Source organism: Pan paniscus, chromosome 19 (genome assembly GCF_029289425.2).
Source record: "Pan paniscus chromosome 19, NHGRI_mPanPan1-v2.0_pri, whole genome shotgun sequence".
NCBI classification, from domain to species: domain Eukaryota; kingdom Metazoa; phylum Chordata; class Mammalia; order Primates; family Hominidae; genus Pan; species Pan paniscus.
In genome coordinates, this window is record NC_073268.2 from 29,521,036 (window position 1) to 29,542,470 (window position 21,435).

The following is a 21,435-nucleotide window of genomic DNA, read 5'->3' on the forward strand; positions in this document are numbered from 1 at the left end:
ATGTGAAGAGGGTCTCCTGTAAACACTCCACCTTGGATGAGCTCTGTGCTTTTAATTCTGTTTTCTTCTCATTGTGAAGACATTGAAACCGAAGTTCAGATTTGCCTGGATTGTCAAATGACTTTAAGATAAAAGAACCTACTGTTCCTGCAGTTCTCTACTTACCTGTTGGAGTTTCTGTTTTATTTCAGTTTTGGCCTTGTGATTATATACTATCTTATAGCTCTTCAATGTTGCTAAGGTTTTTTTGCTTTTAAGCCAGCATGTTTAGTTGTTTTTGATAGTAGGACTGATCTCAGTTAGCCTACTATTGCTGAGGATAACAAGTTCTTGATTTATACTTCAGAAGGTTATCTGTGGTTTTTGTGTGGGGAATACACACAAAACGGCTGATTGGGAGGTAAAAGAGGGCCAAAGGCAGAAACCAGAGACCAGTTAGGAATGTTGGTATACTACAAGTGAGAAATGAAAATGATTTGGATTAGGATGTACTTAGAAGGAAAGGGCAATAGGATTTGTTGAGGGTTCAACATAGGACATGACAGAAACAGAGCGGTCAGAGATATCTCTTGGGCTTTTTCATGATCAGCAGGAAAAGTGGAGGTGCTGTTTCTTGAGATGGAGAAGACTAGGAGGAGCAGATTTGGGGAGATAAATCAAGAGTTCAGTTTGGGAATGTTATGTTTGAGATGCCTATTAGGCATCCATATGGAGATGTTGATTAGGAATTTGGAGAGATGTGTCTCGAATTCAGAATAGAGGTCTGCACTAGAAGTATGTATTTGAGAATCATTAGTGTATAAATGACTTAAAGCCATGAGTTAATGAGACCATCTGGGAAGTGAATATAGTAAAGGAAGTTTAAAGCATGATCCCTGGGAACTTGGATGTTTAGAGTTTGAAAAGATGAGGTGGATTCAGCAAAAGGGAGTGAGAAGGGGGCAGTCAAGGAGGCATTAAAGCCAAGGGAGAGTGGTGTCCCAGAAGCCAAAGGAAGAAAGTATTTCAAGGAGACAATAATCAGCTGTGTCATATGCTGCTGAAAGTTCGAGTACATTGCCGTGAACTGAGAGTTGATTGTTATATTTGGAAAACATTTACTTTTTTTTTCTTTTTTGAGACGGAGTCTCGCTCTGTCGCCCAGGCTGGAGTCCAGTGGCGTGATCGCGGCTCACTGCAAGTTCTGCCTTCTGGGCTTACGCCATTCTCCTGCCTCAGCCTCCCAAGTAGCTGGGACTACAGGTGCCTGCCACCAGGCCCGGCTAATTTTTTGTATTTTTAGTAGAGATTGGGTTTCACCGTGTTAGCCAGGATGGTCTCGATCTCCTGACCTCATGATCCGCCTGCCTCGGCCTCCCAAAGTGCTGGGATTACAGGCGTGAGCCACCGCGCCTGGCTGGAAAACATTGACTTTTTTAGTGGTTTTAATGAGAGCTGATTGAATAAAGAGGTGGAAATAAAAGTCAGATTGAAGGTGGCTCAAGAGAGAATGGTAACTGAGAGAAGTGTAGTTATGAAGGAGAACAGAGAAATGGGGCAGTAGCTAGAAGGGAATATGGGAATGGGGCTGAGGGAGAAGGATTTTTTGTATTAATGATAGGAATTGTTACTGCAAGTTTGTATGCTGGTAAGGATGGTTCTTTAGGTGAGAAGAATTGATATAGGGGACTAGGGGACAGTGCAAGAACAGAGAGGGAAATGGAATCCAGTACACAAGTAGAGAGGCTACCCATAGAGAGGAACATGGACAGCTCATTCATAGTAGTAGGAGGTTCAGGGTCAAGTGCAAGTGGATTGGTAGAGGTAGTAATGGGACAATGTTTCTATTTTCTCAAAGAAACAATGTCATTTGCTGACAGTAGGGAGGGAGGAAAGTGAAGGAGGCTTGAAAAGTGAGGAATGTTGAACATAGTGTTATTGTTTCTAGATATGTTTACATTCTGTTAAGAGGTGGAGTAATCTAGTTAAAGTAAAATTTTGAAAACTTCCTTATAATTATGTTGAACTAAAATAGTTTAAAAATATATAACAAAAATTAGTTATAAAGGATTCATAAGTAGAAATTCCATCCCCTGAATGTTTTGTAAATGAATTTTATAAAGTTATAAAAATATTGACTCTTGAAAGATTATTTGGAAAACAGGAAGAAACACCTCCTTTCCAAATCATCTATATTCCTACTACCCAGGCATAACCCCTACTCTTAGGTCCCTCCCATTTTTTTTCTTTTTAATGCCAAGTTGTTTTTTTTTAAAAAATTTATTTATTTATATTTTTTATTATACTTTAAGTTTTAGAGTACATGTGCACAACGTGCAGGTTTGTTACATATGTATACTTGTGCCATGTTGGTGTGCTGCACCCATTAACTCATCATTTAACATTAGGTATATCTCCTAATGCTATCCCTCCCCGCTTCCCCCACCCCACAACAGGCCCCGGTGTGTGATGTTCCCCTTCCTTGTTTGTTGTTAAAAAGAACAGTTATAGTCATGCTTCATATGCAATTTGTCATTCTATGCTTATCAGCTAGCCCTATAAATATTTTTCCATGTTATTACATACTTTTTATAACCATCAAATAGTTGGGTCATTATTTGCTGAATAATACCCTATTGTTGGACATTTAGGTTAACAATTTTTAGTTGTTCCATATAATCATTTTGAATAAATGTTCCTAAGAAACTCATTGTATACAAACCTTTCATTACTTGATAAGCTGTGTCATATTTTTGAATCAGATAACTTAGAAAATAATTCTGGCTTGACTTTTTATTGTGACTTCATAGTCACACTGTGTTAAAGTAGATTCTCTTTCCTAATTTTACTAATTATATGTTAGGTTTAAAGTCAATGCAAGGAGGTGGGTGAGGTGGTGCACTCCTTTAGTCCCAGCTACTTGGGAGGCTGAGGCAGGAGGATTGCTTGAGCCCAGGAGTTCGTGGCCAGCCTGGACATCATAGCAAGACCCCCATCTCTGAAAACAAAAAACAAAAACACCAAAAACTGTTAAAATTGGTACAAGGAAACAATGTGTGTCCTGGAAGTATTGATGTAACTTTAATAGTACAATGATAATTTTATACCAAATTTTAGAGTATATATTCAAAGTAAGAAACATTAATATTTTTAATAGGTTGATCCAAGGATTAGTTTTGGATCATGGTGCCCGTCATCCAGATATGAAGAAGCGAGTAGAAGATGCATTTATCCTTATTTGCAACGTTTCACTGGAATATGAAGAAACGTATGTGTTACTTTCTCTTTATAACTTTTGACATTTTTTTTCTAAAGGTGTTTTAAAATCTCTTTTTCCTTCCAGATGTTTGGTGTAGACTACTTCTATCTTTTTTCCTTTTTCCTCCTGCCTTTACTAGCTGGTTTTTATTAATCTTTTAGAGAGGTGAACTCTGGTTTCTTTTATAAGACTGCAGAAGAGAAAGAGAAATTGGTAAAAGCTGAAAGAAAATTTATTGAAGATAGAGTACAAAAAATAATAGACCTGAAGGACAAAGTTTGTGCTCAGTCAAATAAAGGATTTGTCGTCATCAATCAAAAGGTGAGAAAGAAAGTTTAGATTTTAGTTATTTGTAAATGTTCTTAAGCATTTCTTGAAGTGTGGTCTGTGGACCCCTAAGAATCCCTAAGACTTTTTCAGAGAGTCTGTGAGGTCAAAAACTATTTTCATAATAATAATTACACCTTTTACATTGTGTTGACATTTGCAATGATGCTGCAAAAGCAATCTGTAAAACTGCTGGCACCTTAGTACAAGTCAAAGAAGTAGCACCAAACTATACTAGTAGTCATCGCATTCTTTATTGCTATACCACTGCAAACTTACAGTGAAAAAAAAAAGGCAGTATCATTTAAGAGTGTCTTGATGAAGTGGTAAAACTTATTAATTTATTAAATTTTGATTCTTAAATATGCATCCTTTTATTATTATGTGTGACAAAATATGAAGTATGCACAAAGCACTGTTTTTTTTTTCTTTTGAGACAGGGTCTTGTTCTGTCACCCAAGCTGGAGTGCTTGGGTGGCACCATCATAGCTCACTACAGCGTTGACCTCCTGGGCCCAAGTGATCTTTCCCCCTCAGCTTCCCAAGTAGCCAGGACTACAGGTGTGCATCACCATGCCTGGCTAATTTTTAAGTTTTTTCGTAGAGGCTGGGTATTGCCATGTTGTGCAGGCTGGTCTCAAGTGATCCTCTTGGCTTGGCCCTCCAAAGTGTTGGGATTATGGGGCTGGGAACTTCAAAGCTCTTCTACTGCATACCAAAATATGATGGTTGTCTTGAAGGGGAGCACTTGTGTAATTGTTTAAATTGCAAGGTAAACTAGCCACTTTTTCATGGAATGCCACTTTTACCTGGAAGAATGACTGACAGACAAACTGTGGTTATCTAGATATGGGTATTTGGTAGATTTCTCTCAAAAATGAATGAGGAAATTCTGTGACTTAAAACAACTGACAGTATTTGTTGTCAATAACATTTGAACTTTTTTAAAAAATTAGAATTTCAGAAAACTTGTATCTGCCATGTGAACTTGACAGCTTTCCAATACTTAAAAGACTTTCCTAATAATAGTAGTGATATTAACGAATGTGAGTTTTTGTTCACTGAGATAGGCAAAGTTTCCACATGCATAACTTGACACAGTTTCTACATGTATAACACAACATTTTATATATGAAATGTGTCAACATGTGGAAACTTTGCCTAACTCAGTGAACTGATGCTATCTACATGACTAAAAATGCATGATTTTTATAAAATCATACATGGATAAATAATCCATTCAGTGTGCAAGTTACACCAATGTGTTTTAATGTGAGATAGTATGAAAAGTTCATTGCTATGGTTCCATAGTGAAACTAACCTTTGAGAAACTATTACTTACTGAGTTTTGGTATAGTATCAAAGAAGAATTTCCATAATTATCTGAAAAGCCTATTAAAATATTACTCCCTTTACAATATTTATCTGTGTGGGGCCAGATTTTCTTCATAAACTTGAACCAAAATAACATATCATTCCAAATTGAATACTGAATGAGATATGGGAATCCATTTGTTTTCTATGAAGATAAACATTGAAGAGATTTGCAAAAATGTAAAGTAATGCCACTGCTAGCTCACTATATATATTTTTGTTTTCAAAAGTGTAGTAAATTTTCATTTAAAATGTTATGTGTATTAACATAAAATGGGCTTATTATTTAAATGAATTAATAAATATTTTAAAAATTTCTCAGTTTTTATAATACAAATATTATAGATAGAGCTTACATAAACAAAAGCTTTTTGGGTGCTTAATCATTTTTAAGAGAGTAAAGTGGTGCTGAGACCAAAAGGTTTGAGAAATACTGGTTTAAAACATGTTTATAATTTTTATGTTAATTTGATTATAGGGAATTGATCCATTTTCCTTAGATTCTCTTGCAAAACATGGAATAGTAGCTCTTCGCAGAGCAAAAAGAAGAAATATGGAAAGGTAAGCTTGCAGATAATTATATATCCTAAGTTTTTAACAGAGTAAATGGAAACTATCCCACGTGTTTTCCTTTTAGCTTATGTGTAAATGTTGTTGAACAAAACAGTGGCATAAAAAAATCCCAATTTTGTTTTTAGTTTCAGTAAATAATTGAACTGTCAAAAAGCAAGGTTGTTAACCTACTGCAGAACTTTGTTGAAGTATAAGGAAAGTTTTTATCTTTTTAAAACAGATTTTAAAAACAAAACAATACAACGTAATACAGCATGATCTCACTTTTATATATGGAATCTAAAAAAGTTGAACTCATAGAAGTAGATAGTAGAATGGCGGTTACCAGGGGCTGGGGCAGTGGGAGGGGAGGGGCACTGGGAATATGTGGGTCAAAGGATACAAAATTTCAGTTAGTTAGGAGGAATAAATTCAAGAGATCTATTGTCCAACATGGCAACTGTAGTTAATAACAATATATTGTTCTTTTTAAAAATCTTTTGCAAACCCACCTGAGAATGCACAATGTGTTGGATTCTTGAAAAATGCTGAGAGTAGATTTTAACTGTTCTTATCACACAAATGGCTAAATCAAGCCTCACATAGGCAATATGTATGTTAATTAGCTCAATTTAGCCATTCCACAGTGTATACATATTTAAAAACATCATCATGTTGTACTCGATAAATAGAGACAATTTTATTAGTCAATTAAAAACCCAAAACAATACAATACAGTAACAATACAGTCTTCTGTATTAGATATCTTCTCTCCTCTAAGAAATTAGTATTAATGTTCTCCATAATCAAGCTATGGTGACATATATGTAATTTCAGACTCTCTCTTGCTTGTGGTGGAATGGCCATGAATTCTTTTGAAGATCTCACCGTAGATTGCTTGGGACATGCTGGTCTTGTGTATGAGTATACATTAGTGAGTATTTCTATGAACAGTGGTTATAAAGTGAATACTAAGCCCCCTTTTTTAAAGAAAAATACTACTTGACCTTTTATTTCATGTTTTGTGTTTTGACATCTAATTCACAGAACAGATTTTACAGTTTATTTACCTAAATGTTTGTTAAGAGTTCAGATATAACTTAACTCCCTTAGTTATGCTTGATAAGAAAAATTCAAATGAAGATTGTATTCTAGTATAAATTGTTGATTTTATAATGACTTCAAATATTAAAGTTATATATTTTTGTGCCACCCTTTAGGGTGAAGAAAAGTTCACTTTTATTGAGGAGTGTGTTAACCCTTGCTCTGTTACCTTGTTGGTTAAAGGACCAAATAAGCATACTCTCACACAAGTCAAGGATGCCATAAGAGATGGACTTCATGCTATCAAAAATGCCATTGAAGATGGTAAGCTCTTTCTTGTGATTGATATGAACCTCATGTATATGTGTGTATATATGTATATATATACACACACACACCTATGTATGTATATATGTATATTTTTAGACAGAGTCTTGCTCTGTTGCCCAGGCTTTAGTGCAGTGGTGCGATCTCAGCCCACTGCAACCTCTGCCTCCCAGGTTCAAGTGATTCTTCTGCCTCAGCCTCCCAAGTAGCTGGGATTACAGGCACACACCACCACACTTGGCTAATTTTTTGTATTTTTAGTAGAGATGGGGTTTCGCCATATTGGCCAGGCTGGTCTTGAACTCCTGGGCTCAAGCGATCTGCCCTTCTTGGCCTCCCAAAGAGCTGAAATTACACGTGTGAGCCACCATGCCTGGCCTTTAAATCTTTTTAAATTTTATTTTTATTATTAATCTATTTAATCTATTTATTTCTTTTGAGACCAGGTTTTGAAACTGGCTAATTTTTGTATTTTTGGTAGAGATGAGGTTTCACCATGTTGCCAAGGTTGGTCCTGAACTCCTGGGCTCAAGGGATCCACTTGCCTTGGCCTCCCAAAGTGCTAGGATTACTGGCATGAGCCACTGCGCCTGGCTGCAAACCTCACATATATATATTTTTCTCGAGACAGGGTCTTGCTCTGTCACCCAGGCTAGAGTGCAGTGGCACAATCATGGCTCACTGCAGCCTCAAACTCCTGTGCTCAAGTGATCCTCCCACCTCAGCTGGACGATAGGTGCATGCCACCACACCTGGCTAATTTTTAATTTTTTTTTGTAGAGATGAGTTCTGTCTCTGTTGCCCAGGCTGGTCTTGAACTCCTGGCCTCAAGCAGTTTTCCCCCCTCAGCCTCCCAGAGTGCTGGGATTTGTAGGCACAAGCCACCACATTCAGCCCATGTTGAGCATCTTTTAATGTGTTTATTTGCCCTTCGTATATCTGGTGAATTTTCTGTTTAAATCTTTTGCCCTTTTAAAAAATTGGATTGTTGGCCATGCACAGTGGCTCTCACCTGTAATTCCAGCACTTTGGGAGGCCAAGATGGGAGGATTGCTTGAGCCCAGGAGTTGGAAACCAGCCTGGGCAACATAGCAAGACCATGCCTCTACACACACACACACAAATAGCCAGGCGTGGTGGCCTGTACCTGTAGTTCCAGCTACTTAGGAGGCTGAGGCAGGAATATCACTTGAGTCCCAAGAGTCTGAGGTTACAGTGAGCTATGATCACACGACTGCACTCCAGCCTGGGCGTCAGAGCGAGACCCTGTTTCCAGAAAAAAAAAAAGAAAAGAAAAGAAAAAAATTTGTGTTAGTATACTATTGTTGAGTTTGAGAGTTCTTTGTATATAATTTGGGTACAAGTGCTTTTTCAGATATATAATTGGCAAATTTTTCTCCTCTGTGGCTTATTTTATTATTAACAGTGCCTTTCAAAGAGAAGTTCTTAATTTTGATGAAGTCTAATTTATTATTTTTATTCTGTCATGGATTATGCTTTTGGTGTGGTATCTGAAAAATCTTTACCTAACCTAGGGTCATAAAGATTTTCCTCTAAAAGTGTTACAGTCTTATGTTTTACATTTAGGTCTGTGATTCATTTTAAGTTAATTTTTGTATATGGTACAAGTATGGATACAAGTTCATTTTTTTCATATAAAGGTATCAGATTGTTTTAGTCTTATTTGCTGAAAAGACTTTACTTTCACCACCGAATTGCCTTTTCTCGTGTATAAAAAATCAGTTTTTCATATTTGTGTGGCTCTATTTCTGTGCTCTTTTTTCTGTCCTACTGATGCATTTGTCTATTTTAATGTTAATATCATACTGTCCTGATGACTGTAGCTTTATAATAAATCTTGAAATCAGTATTGTTAACTCTCATTTTTTTAAAGTTATTTTGGTCATTCTAAGTCTTTGGCATTTCCATATGACTTCCATATGAATTTTAGAATCAGCTTGTCAATTTCTACCAAAAAGACTGCTGCTGGGATTTTGATCAGAACTTTTTTTTTTAGAAAGGATCTTACTCTGTCACTCAGGCTGGAGTGCAGTGGTGTGATCATGGCTCACTGCAGACTTGACCTGCTGAGCTCAAGTGACTCTCCCACCTTAGCTTCCCAAGTAGCTGGAACCACAAGCATGCACTACCATGCCTGGTTAATTTTTTTTTATTTTCTGTAGAGACAATGTCTCATTATGTTGTTACCCAGGCTGGTCTCAAACTCCTGGGCTCAAGCGATCCTCCCGCCTTGGCCTCCCAAAGTGCGTGGATTACAGGTGTGAGCCATTACACCCTGTTTGATTGGAATTTTATTAAATCTGTAGACCAATTTGGAGATAGTTGATATTTTAATAATGAGCCTTCTAACTCATGAATATCATCTTATCTATTTGAGTCTTCTTGAATTTATCTCAGTAATATTTCATAGATCTTAGTATATGAGCCTCACATACTTTTTTCCATATTTATCTCTATATATTTTATGTATTTTGTTGCTATTGTATATGCTATTTTTAAAATTTCCATTTCTGATTGTTAGTTGCTAATATATAGAAATATATTTTATTTTTGTACATTGATCTTGAATTCTGCAACCTTGCTAAATCACAATTAGCTTTCTTATAGGCTGCATTGAATTATCTATATAAGTGATTACATTGTCTGCTATACAGTTATACTTTTTGCTTTCCAATATGGATATTTTAAAATTTTCTCCCTTATTTCATGGGCCAGAACCTCCAGTATAATGTTGACTAGAAATAATGAGAATGGACATCCTTTCCTCATCGCTGATCTTAGGGGGAAAGCATTCAATCTTTCTCCATTATGTATGATGTTAGCTATAGGTTTTTATCAGGTTGAGGAAGTTCTCCCTTCTGCACCTAGTTTGCTGACAGTTTTTAATCAAGAATAAATGCCAGGCTGGTCGCAGTGGCTCACGCCTGTAATTCCAGCATTTTGGGAGGCCGACGTGCATGGATCACCTGAGGTCAGGAGTTCAAGACCAGCTTGGCCAACATGGTGAAACTGTCTCTACTAAAAATACAAAAATTAGCTGGGCATGGTGGCAGGCACCTGCAATCTCAGCTTCTCGTGAGGCTGAGGCAGGAGAATTGCTTGAACCTGGGAGGTGGAGGTTGTAGTGAGCCGAGATCGTGCCACTGGACTTTAGCCTGGGCGACAAGAGTAAAACTTCTTGTTGTTGTTGTTTTTTGTCAAAACACACACACACACACACACACACACACACACACACACACGAGAATAAATGCCAAATGCTTCTTGTGCATCTATTGAGATGATCATATGATTTTTTTTTTTCTTTTGAGATGGAGTCTCACTTCGTTGCCCAGGCTGGAGTGCCATGGCGCAATCCTGGCTCACTGCAACCTCTGCTTCCCAGGTTCAAGCGAATCTCCTACATCAGCCTCCTGAGTAGGTGGGATTACAGGCATGCACCACCATGCCAGGGTAATTTTGGTATGTTTCAGTAGAGATGGAGTTTCACCATGTTGGCCTGGCTGGTCTCGAACTCCTGACCTCGGGTGATCTGCTTGCCTTGGCCTCCCAAAGGTCTGGGATTACAAGCCTGAGCCACTGCACCCAGCCCTCATTTAGTTTTCTCGTACAGTAAATTACATTGATTGATTCAAATGTCAAACCTTACATTCTTGGGATAAACCATACTTAGTTATAATGCATTTTACTTTTTAAAAAATTAATGGATTACATTTTTTAAAATTATTTTTTAAATTGTGATAAATATACATAACATAAAATTTACAGTTTAACAATTTTTAAGTGTACAGTTCAGTGTTAGTAAGTGCATTCACAATGTTGTCTAACCATTATCACCACCCATCTCCAGAACTTTTTTTCCTTGCAAAACTGAGACTCTGAACCCATTAAACAATATCTCTCCATTCCCTACCCACCTCCCCAGCCCTGGGTAACCACCATTCTACTTTCTGTCTCTATGAGTTTACTCTATGTATCTCATATAATTGGAATCATACAGTTTTTGTCCTTTGTCTGGCTTATTTCACTTTGCATAGTGTCATCAAGGCTCATTCATGTTGTAGCATGTGCCAGAATTTCCTTCCTTTTTACCATTGAATAATATTCTATTGTATGTATATACCACATTTTATTTGTCTATTATTGGAAACGTGTTGCATTTACCTTTTGGCTATTGTGAATAATGGTGCTATGTGTATTCTCCTTTTTATGTATTATTTGATTTAATTGGCTAAAATTTTGTTAAGAATTTTTACATATGTATTCATAAGGGGTATTGGTCTGTGTATATTTTTTCTTGTAATGCTTTTATCTTTTTCGGTGTTAGAACAATGCTGTACTCATAGAGTGAATTGGAAAGTTTTTCTTCTTGTTCAAATTTCTGAAAGTGTTAAGTTGTTGTGGAGAATTGGTATTATTTGTATTATTTCTTTCTTAAATGTTGGTAGACTGTCAATAAAGCCATCTGAGCCTGGAGTTTTCTTTGTGGGAAAGCTTTTAATGACACATTCAATTTTTTTAATAGACGTAGGGCTATAAAGGTTTTGTTTTTTTTGAGTGAGCTTTAGTGGTTTGTAGTCTTTCAAGAATTTGTCCACTTCATCTAAGTTAGGATCATCAACTACTATCTATGAGCTAAATCTGATTTGCTGCCTGTTTTGGTAAATAAAGTTTTGTTGGAATGTGGCCATACTCATTTGTCTATATATTGTCTGTGGCTATTTTTGTGTTACAGTGGCAGAGTTGAATAGTTGGAAAAGAAATGGTATGGCCTGAAAAATATTAACTGGCCTTTTGCAGAAAGTTTACTAACTTCTGATCAACAGTTTCAACTTTATTGTCATAAAGTCGATCATAATATTCATTTGTTATTCTTTTTAATATCTGTAGAATCTGTAGTGATATAAATTTTCTCATTTCTGACATTTGTCATTTGATTAATTTCCACTTTCATCCTAACTATTTCCTTTCTTTTGCTTATATTAGGTTTCATTTGTGCTTCCTTTTTTAGTTTTGTTTTTTTTTTTTTCTTTTTGAAACAGAGTCTCGATCTGTCGCCTAGGCTGGAGTGCAGTGGCATGGTCACGGCTCACTGCAGCCTTGACTTCCCAGGCTCAGGCAGTCCTCCCACCTTAGCCTCCTAAGTAGCTGGGATTACAGGTGTGTGCCACCAAACCTGGCTAATTGTTGTGTTTTTTGTAGAGATGGGATCTCACTGTGTTGCCCAGGCTGGTCTTGAATTTCTGGGCTCAAGTGATCTACCTGCCTTGGCCTCCCAAAGTGCTGGGATTGTAGGAGCGAGCCACCAGACCCTGTCCTTTTCTAGTTTCTTAAGGTGGAAGCTGGGGTCATTAGTTTGAGAACTTTCTTCGTTCCTAATATAGGTGTTTCGTGATATAAATTTCTCTTTAAGTACTGCTTTAGGGATGCTAAAATTTTGATATGTTGTGTTTTCACAGGGAATGGGATCAGGGAAGTTTTCAAAGGTTCTAGTAATCTCTTTCTTAAGCTGGGTGGTAGGTACATGGATACATTTGTTTATTTGTGCATTTATTCTTTATATCTTATACATATAAATATTCTTTTGAGTATATTCTGTATTTAACAAGGAACTTTTAAAAAATGTGAATGGGAGGTAATGATGTAATCATCTGGTGGGTAAACAACTCTTTGAGCGGTTATGTTGTGAAGTGAAGCAGTGAAAGAGGGTAGTAATTTTAAAATGATGTGAGATAAAAGGGGAGATTGTTTTCGTATTGTTTTGTTTTAAAGCAAGTTTGCCGATTTAAATAAGAGTCATAAACTTTATGAAACCATACAAGTAGCAGATATAAAAGTCATATCCTGATGTGAAATTTGATGTGTTTAACCAAAACTCTTGCTTTAGAATAATAATACCACTTAAATTTTTTCTTAGATAGCAGTTTGAGTTCTGCTGCAGTACAAAAAACAAATACTTCATTGAGTTCCAAGAATTCCCTATCAAAAACTAGACAAATGATCTTGGTCTAAAGAATTTTCATGTCAGATATTGTAATCAGTTACCTGTCAATATAAATTATAAATACCTCTTAAAAGTAGTCATAAGGCCGGGTGTGGTGGCTCACACCTGTAATCCCAGCATTTTGGGAGACGGAGGTGGGTGGATCACTTGAAGTCAGGAGTTCAAGACCAGCCTGGCCAACGTGGTGAAACCCCATCTCTATTAAAAATACAAAAATTAGCTGGGTGTGGTGGTGCACGCCTGTAATTCCAGCTACTTAGAAGGCTGAGGTAGGAGGATCGCTTGAACCTGGAAGGCAGAGGTTGGAGTGAGTCAAGATCATGCCACTACAGTACAGCCTGGGTGATGGAGTAAAACTCCATCTCAGAAAAAAAAAGTAGTTATAAAAGAGTAAGATGAAGGTAAAAATAAATTATTCTTGTTTACCAGAGGGTAAGGAGCAAAATAAGCTGTTTGCAGCCAGTTATCTGTACTATGCCTATTTATTTAATGACATATAACTTCAGGATGTTTCATAAGACAACTGAGTAATTACTAAGCTGTGCAATTTATTTGGTTTCTGTAGATAATAGAACATACTTAAATAGTGAATTGCTTTTCTCTCTCTCTCTTTTGGTCTTTATGGCATGTCTTGCCAATCATATTTTTTCTCTCCAATAGGTTGTATGGTTCCTGGAGCTGGTGCAATTGAAGTGGCAATGGCTGAAGCTCTTGTTACATATAAGAACAGTATAAAAGGAAGAGCTCGTCTTGGAGTCCAAGCTTTTGCTGATGCCTTACTCATTATTCCCAAGGTACAACTACCCTTTCGGCCAAATAACAACTGCTTAGACATAAAGGTGTTTGATTACAAATTGCCCATATTATCTGATAGTTAATGGAGTAGACAGGTATTTATATGCATTTCCTTACACAGTTTTCTCTTAGATATTTTACAACTAAAGCAGGGAAACTTTTGCGATAACAGCCCAGAATCCTTGCATGATCTCATGAAATAGCCAACTTACCCCCTTGCTTCTTTCTCTGAGTTCCAAAAATTAAAGCAGCTCCAAAAATTTCCTTCAGAAATGACTCATGATTAACTAATCATAATGAAAAAGTTTAGAATTTAAAATTTAGTTAGATTTTATGGTACATCTTTGTTTTGTTAGTGGTATCCAAATGTAATCAATTTAAATTGTGGAGAGGGAGGGCTTGAGGTTCTTTAGCACTCCTAGATACAACCTTACATTTGTCATCATCATTATAATTCCTAGAAAAAGAGAAAACAGAATTTTTCCATGTGGCAACCTAAGGACAGAAAGCGACCATTCCTTTGTCTTTGCCTTAATTGGTTTCAAACCACCTTAGAAATATAGTAAAACTACTTCAAAGATGCTATTACCATGAATTAAAACATTATTAACAATGTTAGCAAAATCTCTTTGCTAATTTTTATTAAAATTTTTCATAATTTGTGAAATCTTTGTGAATTAGATTTGCTATTTTTTCTTTCCCCAGAGCAGCAAAGTCAGTATGATCCTGCTGTTGACAGAAATTGGTAACCCCAGTACACATTACATTGGTGGTACCTTTTTCCTCATCAGCTGGTGATTTGGGGCCACTTGGAAATGAGCCTGGTTTGGAGTGCAGGTATCTCCAACCCTGTTACCACAGGTCGTGACTCTCCTCATGAAGATGAGGGGCACAAAGGTGCTGCAAATATTCTGGTTTCCTTAGCAAGTGCCTATGAAGAACTGGAGGGCATGTGGCTAGCGGCACTAGAGGAAACAAGAATATCATTCTACTTCCTTCCATACTAAAAAACAAAACAAAACAAACCTTTTGCGAGGAGGGAAATTAATGTAGTAGGGTAGAAATGGGGGAACTCTGATGTCCTCAGAATTTAGTGTGACGTGCATAGGGGAAATGTTTAAGTAAATATAAAAACTACTAGATAGATGAAATAATAATTTGATTTAGATTAAAAGTGGAATTCTTCAAAAGGAGATGATTGCCATGTTATGGATGTGTTTTTACAAGAGTAAAGAGTATTTTTATATTTGATATATGTGAAGGTATTATGCATATATATATAATATATATTATTATTTTTATTCCTAAAGGTTCTTGCTCAGAATGCTGGTTATGACCCACAGGAAACATTAGTAAAAGTTCAGGCTGAGCATGTCGAGTCAAAACAACTTGTGGGCATAGATTTGAATACAGGTAAGAAAGTGAAGGAAAATTAGCTGCTTAATAAAGAGGTTATTCTTTAGTTACCCAGATCTTATGGTAAAGGAGTAGAGGTTTGGGTAACTTTAATATTTAAATTTTGGATGCCTTTAGTTTATTTTTGAGCTTCTTAAAAAATGTTCATTCATTTAAGAAATAGTTATTGAGTGCTTGTTTTCCTCTTGGGCTTCACACAGAACAAAACAGACAAAAATATCTGCCCCTGGGAGCTTATGTTGTAGTGGGAGAAGGTAGGCAGTAAATAATAACTTTAATAAATAAACTCCTTCAGCATTTTAGAAAAAGTAATGAATTATATGAAAAAAAAGAGTGCTATAATAATGATCATGAATGCTAGTACAGGAGGGTGGAGAGAGAATGACAGCTTAAAGGGTTGGTCAGGGTAGGCATCATCTAGATGTCTGTTGAAAAAAAGTGGAAGGAAGTGAGGAAATTAGCCATGTAGGCAACTGGGGTTAAGTGTTCTAGGGAAAGAGAACAGCCAGTGGAAAAGCCAGTGTCTGATGTTTCTGAGGAAGGAGGTGAGAGAGGTGACAGAAGGTCAGATCATGCAGGGGCATTTGGACCAGTCTCAGGACTTTGGCTTTTACTTTAGAGGAGCAGGGAGCAATTTTGAGCAGAGGTGTGACATGGCCTAATTAATTAATTTATGAGACAGTCTCGTTCTGTCACCCATGCTGTGGAGTGCAGTGGCACGATCTTGGCTCACTGCAACCTCTGCCTCCCAGGTTCAAGCAATTCTCCTGCCTCAGCCTCCGGAGTAGCTGGGAATATAGGTGTCTGCTGCCACGCCTGGCTAATTTTTGTATTTTTAGTAGAGACAGGGTTTTACCATGCTGGCCAGGCACGTGGCCTAATTATGTTTAAGAGAATCACTCTGGCCACTCTCCACTTTGTAGAGAAGTCAACTGAACAAGTAGAAGGTTGGAGTTGCAATCAACTGTGGTGGAGAATACTGGCTGGAGCAGGTTGTGGGTGAGAGGACATCAGCATTCAGTTTTGGCAGAGTCAAAGTTGAAGCATCTGTAATCTTTTAATTAAAAAAGTTGGATATATGGGTCTGGAGTTCAAAGAAGAGGTCTGGGTTGGAGATTAAAACCTGAGAGTCAGGCCAGGTGCAGTGGCTCACGCCTGTAATCCCAGCACTCTGGGAGGCCAAGGTAGGTGAATCACTAAAGGTCAGGAGTTCAAGACCAGCCTGGCCAACATGGTGAAACCCCATCTCTACTAAAAATGCAAAAATTAGCCGGGGATGGTGGCAGCCACCTATAATCCCAGCTACTTGGGAGGCTGAGTCAGGAGAATTGCTTGAACCCAGGAGGTGGAGGTTGCAGGGAGCCGAGATGGCACCACTGCACTCCAGCCTGAGTGACAGAGCAAGATCTCTGTCTCAAAAACAAAAGCAAAACACCAAAAAAAAAAAAAAAGAAAGAAAACAAAAAACAAAAACACCCAAAAAACCTTGAGAGTCATCAGATGTGTATGATTTAAATCTAAAAGTCTGGATGAGATCACCTAGGGATTAAGGGTAGAGAGAAAAGAGGCTGGGACTGAACTTTTGGGTACTCCAACGTTAAGAGGTCAGGGAGGAAGAGGAAGAAGCAGCAAAGTAATCAGAAAAGGAGCCACTAGTGCAAAAGAAAGAAAACCAGAGGAGTGTGGTATCCTGGAAGATAACACAGAGTAGGTGGGAGAATGTGATCAACTGTGTTAAATACTGGTAGATGAGGTCTGAGAATCAACCATTGGATTTAACAATATGGAGGTCATTGATGACCTTGACAAAAGTAGTTTTGGTAATGTATTAAATATTTTTAGAAGATATCAATTAATATTAATAGCAAATACTAAGATTTTGGTATGAAAATTGTTTTTACTTTTCAGGTGAGCCAATGGTAGCAGCAGATGCAGGAGTTTGGGATAATTATTGTGTAAAAAAACAACTTCTTCACTCTTGGTAAGTTCATATGAACATAAAGTGAAAGACCTGTAGAGTTATAATTGATAATATTAAGATGAAATTTTTTCTATTATTTTTGTCCCTGTACAGTGGAAAAATTGTCAAGTGTATGAAAGGTGTGGTATTCAGTTATTAGAACTAGCTTCTGTCATTTTATAGTCCATAGTCCCTTTTATATTTTAGATCTAGCAGTGTTAAGTTCTAAGAAAAATTAATCTTACTATTTGAGGGGGAAAGAAAAGGGGAAATTTACTGAAATAATAGCACATGCATGATGGAGAAAATCAAATGATATTGTAAAAATAAGCTCAATTTTGCTGAAATATAAATCAGGAATGCACTTTATCAGCAAAGGAGTTTAAATTATAATACAAAGGGTGACATTTGGGCCGGTGCGGTGGCTCATGCCCGTAATCCCAGCACTTTGGGAGGCCGAGGCGGATGAATCACCTAAGGTCAGGAGTTTGAGACCAGCCTGGCAAACATGGTGAAACCCTGTCTCTACTAAAAATACAAAAATTAGCCAGGTGTGTTGGTGGGTGCCTGTTATCCCAGCTACTCGGGAGGCTGAGGCGGGAGAATTGCTTGAACCTGGGAGGCAGAAGTTGCAGTAAGCTGAGGTCTTGCCATTGCACTTCAGCCTGGGCAACAAGAGTGAAACTCCATCTTGGGGGAAAAAAAAAAAAGGGTGACATTTGTATTTGTATTTATAATAGCCTTGTCTCATAAAACATCATACTAACATCATTAAAGAACAAAGTACCCTACATAGGTAAAGATTGCTGGGGAAAAAAGCTAAGAGTGGATTAGTAGGCTTTACTCACCCTCTCATCTTTTTCCTTAGCACAGTGATTGCCACCAACATTCTCCTGGTTGATGAAATTATGCGAGCTGGGATGTCTTCTCTCAAATGATGATTGAATTCAAAATCAACCCTTCTAGAAGATGAAATTTAGTACACTTTACATCTGACTACTATTGTGTAGCCTGAGCCATTCTGAATTTCTACACAATAAATGCAGTTTATGTCTTTTGGGTCTTAATAGTCTCAAAAATATTTCATCAAGGTATAAAGAACACAATAAATACTTTTACAGTAAAGGAATAATATTTAAATATTTCCCCAAGAGTCCTAACTCCCCACTCTTTGTTATATGCTATTGCAGTTTTTATAGCATAGGATCTTTATGATACTTAGACCTTTTGACAAGTTTTAATTAACAAAATAGAGGTTTTAGTACACCCAAGTAAATTTCCAATTTATCAGAGGGTATAAATATAGTAGGACAGAATGTTTCATTTTCTCTCAAAATTCTTTCAGTGACTTTTTGCTGCCACTCTTTCCTCTTATAAATATGGCGTGTAGCTTTGGGTTGCATTGTTTATAATATCTGACTCAATTTATTTTGTATATCATTTATTATATTTTATCTGGCTTTTTTTGTATGTGTGATCAACAATTTATGCTACTGTGCTAGCTCTGGTAGCTCTCTGTCTAGATGGTGAGATAGAACAGGTCTCATCTGGAAAGATGAGAATTATTGACACCAATGGTGGGAAATAATTATTTTTGGCTTATAATACAACTGTTCAGTATAGATATTATAGCAATATCTTTCTTGTTTGAAACTCTAGAATTAATCTATTATGCTTTTTATTTTTATTAGAGTTCTTGTGGTTAACTTCTTTCCGTGGATGGTAGTTGATAAGAGACTAAAATATGGCAGGTGCATTAATGGAACTTTGGCCTGTTTGTGCATATAGGAGAAGGTTCCTTTAACCCTATAATTTTATAGCCTGTTTTTTCCACTTAATATGCTGTCAGCATCTTTCTAAGGCAGTATCCAGACTTCTTCTTCTTTTTTTTTTTTTTTTTTTTTTTTTTTTTTGAGATGGAGTCTCACTCTTCACCCAGGCTGGAGTGCAGTCATGATCTCGGCTCATTGCAACCTTTGCCTCCCAGGCTCAAGTGACTCTCCTGCCTTATCCTCCTTAGTAGCTGAGATTACAGGTGCACACCACCACGCCTGACTAATTTTTGTATTTTTAGTTGAGAAGGGGTTTCACTATGTTGACTAGGCAGATCTCAATCTCCTGACTTTCGGTGATCTGCCTGCCTTGGCCTCCCAAAGTACTCAGGTTACAGGCATGAGCCAGCACACCTGGCCTAGTATTCAGACTTCTGAACCATCACTTATTTATGGTTACATAGCATTGCATTGTATGGTTATACCACAATTTATTTTACTGATTCTGTTTTCAATTTTTTTTTGCTGTTATAAAGAAAGATCTCCTTTTTAAACTTGTCTTTATTCTATAGGATAGGCCTTTTAAAATGGGCTTACCATGCATATGGCCAGATCTTTTCTGTGTAACATTGTTTAAATTTTGAAATATTTAAAATATACCAAAAAGACAGAAAGTAATATAATAAACACATTTGTACCCTCCACCTAGCTTTAACAAATAGTAACATTTTGCCATATTTGTTTCAGATTTTCTTTTCTTTTCTTTTTTCTTTTTTTTTTAAGGCAGAGTCTCCCTCCTGTCACCCAGGCTGGAGTGCAGTGGCACCATCTTGGCTCACTGCAACCTCCACCTTCTGGATTCAAGCGATTCTCCTACCTCAGCTTCCCAAGTAGCTGGGATTACAGGAGCCTGCCACCACGCCTGGCTAATTTTGTATTTTTGGCAGAGATGGCGTTTCGCCATGTTGGCCAGGCTGGTCTCAAACTCGTGACCTCAAGTGATCTCCCTGCCTCGGCCTCCCAAAGTTTTGGGATTACAGGCATAAGCCACTGTACCCAGCCAGATTTTCTTTAAAGAAATACCAAAATACAAAATGTTAAGATGCCACTTCCCCCACCCACTCCCCATCATGCTTTTTCCACCCTTCTTCCCTGGAGGTGATCTTTATTGCCTATTCACTTTTATTTTTCCCACTCTTTATTCTTTTTTTTTTTTGAGACAGTTTTGCTGCTCAGGCTGGAGTACAGTGGTACAATCGCGGCTCATTGCAACCTCCACCTCCTAGGTTCAAGTGATTCTCCTGCTTCAGCCTCCCGAGTAGCTGGGATTACAGGCACCTGCCATCACGCTTGGCTGATCTTTTGTATTTTTAGTAGAGACAGAGTTTCACCATGTTTGCCAGACTGGTCTTGAACTCCTGACCTCAGATGATCTACCCACCTCGGCCTCCCAAAGTGCTGGGATTACAGTTGTGAGCCACTGCGCCCAGCCACTCTTTATTCTTTTGCATACCTGTGACAACATAAAAATTTTGTTTGGGGTATTTATTTATTTAGTTTATTTAGAGACAGGGTGTCACTGTGTCACACAGGGTGTCACTGTGTCACCCAGGCTGGAGTGCAGTGGCACAATCAGCTCACTGCAGCCTCAAACTTCTGGGCTCAAGCAATCCTCTCACCTCAGCCTCCTGAGTAGCTAGGACTATAGGCACATGACACCACACCTAGCTAACTGGTGAATTTTTCTTTTTTTTTCTTTTTTTCCATTCTTTCTTTTTTTTTTTTTGTTTTTTGTTTTTTGTTTTTTTGTGGAGATGGGGTCTTGTTATGTTGCCCAGGCCGTTCTTGAACTCCTGGCCTCAAGCAGTCCCCCTGCCTTGGCCTCTCAAAGTGGTGGGATTATTGAGTACCGAGCCTTTTCTTGGGTTTTTAAAATGTATAAATTGTACCGCTCTGTAGATATACTTTTGTGCTTTTATTTCTCACTTAATGGTTTTGAGACTTATCCATTCACTCATTTTAGCAGTTTTGGAGTATTCTGGTGTATTTCTTTTTTTTAAAAAAGTTACACAAACTTTTATTTAAAAAAACACAAAAATACAGCCTTTTTTCACTTCAGTTATATGGTATATTGCATTTTCCAGTTAGTTCAATGCTTTAATGCTCAAGGATGCCTCTGCTTTTGATTGTACATGGGCCTGAAGCATCCTAGGTTTTGGCAAGCAGACAGGAGATTCAACAAAAACCAAAATAGGAACATTAATGCAGGCCACATCTGTAAACATATGATACATTTACAGATTACAGTATCAGCCAAAGTGACACAGTTTACAGGTGAAATGAAACTATCTGGAACTGCCTTACCCCAAGTTTCTGAATCTGGACTCATATGATAAGTTATATATATATAAAATGTATTTTAAAAGTTTTGTTTACATCAAGTGGGATTTGCAATCTATGCTTATACTTTTAAAATCTAAGCAGGGCATATTCCAGTATATTTCTTGTATGTATGTATGTATGTATGTATGTATGTATGTATGTATATATGTATGTATGTATGTAGAGACAGGGCCTCACTGTGTTGCCCAGGCTGGTCTTGAAC

At 37.3% G+C, this 21,435-nt stretch overlaps 1 protein-coding gene across 4 annotated transcripts in view; it reads left to right on the forward strand.

Annotated features, from left to right (window-relative positions):
• Nucleotides 1–21,435, forward strand: part of CCT6B (chaperonin containing TCP1 subunit 6B) — a 70,953-nt gene that overhangs the window by 35,995 nt on the left and 13,523 nt on the right. For 3 of the 4 annotated variants that reach the window (XM_055101160.2, XM_003817999.5, XM_055101159.2), the window contains 9 exons: nucleotides 3,137–3,247; nucleotides 3,400–3,559; nucleotides 5,418–5,500; nucleotides 6,329–6,425; nucleotides 6,712–6,859; nucleotides 13,548–13,681; nucleotides 14,993–15,095; nucleotides 17,007–17,079; nucleotides 17,927–18,115. In XM_055101160.2, coding sequence (XP_054957135.2) covers nucleotides 3,137–3,247; nucleotides 3,400–3,559; nucleotides 5,418–5,500; nucleotides 6,329–6,425; nucleotides 6,712–6,859; nucleotides 13,548–13,681; nucleotides 14,993–15,095; nucleotides 17,007–17,079; nucleotides 17,927–17,996 — 979 coding nt within the window. In that variant the 3' untranslated portion in view covers nucleotides 17,997–18,115. Of the gene's footprint in view, nucleotides 1–3,136; nucleotides 3,248–3,399; nucleotides 3,560–5,417; nucleotides 5,501–6,328; nucleotides 6,426–6,711; nucleotides 6,860–13,547; nucleotides 13,682–14,992; nucleotides 15,096–17,006; nucleotides 17,080–17,926; nucleotides 18,116–21,435 lie in introns of those variants that run through there. The other variant, XM_063598683.1, reaches the window with a different exon arrangement.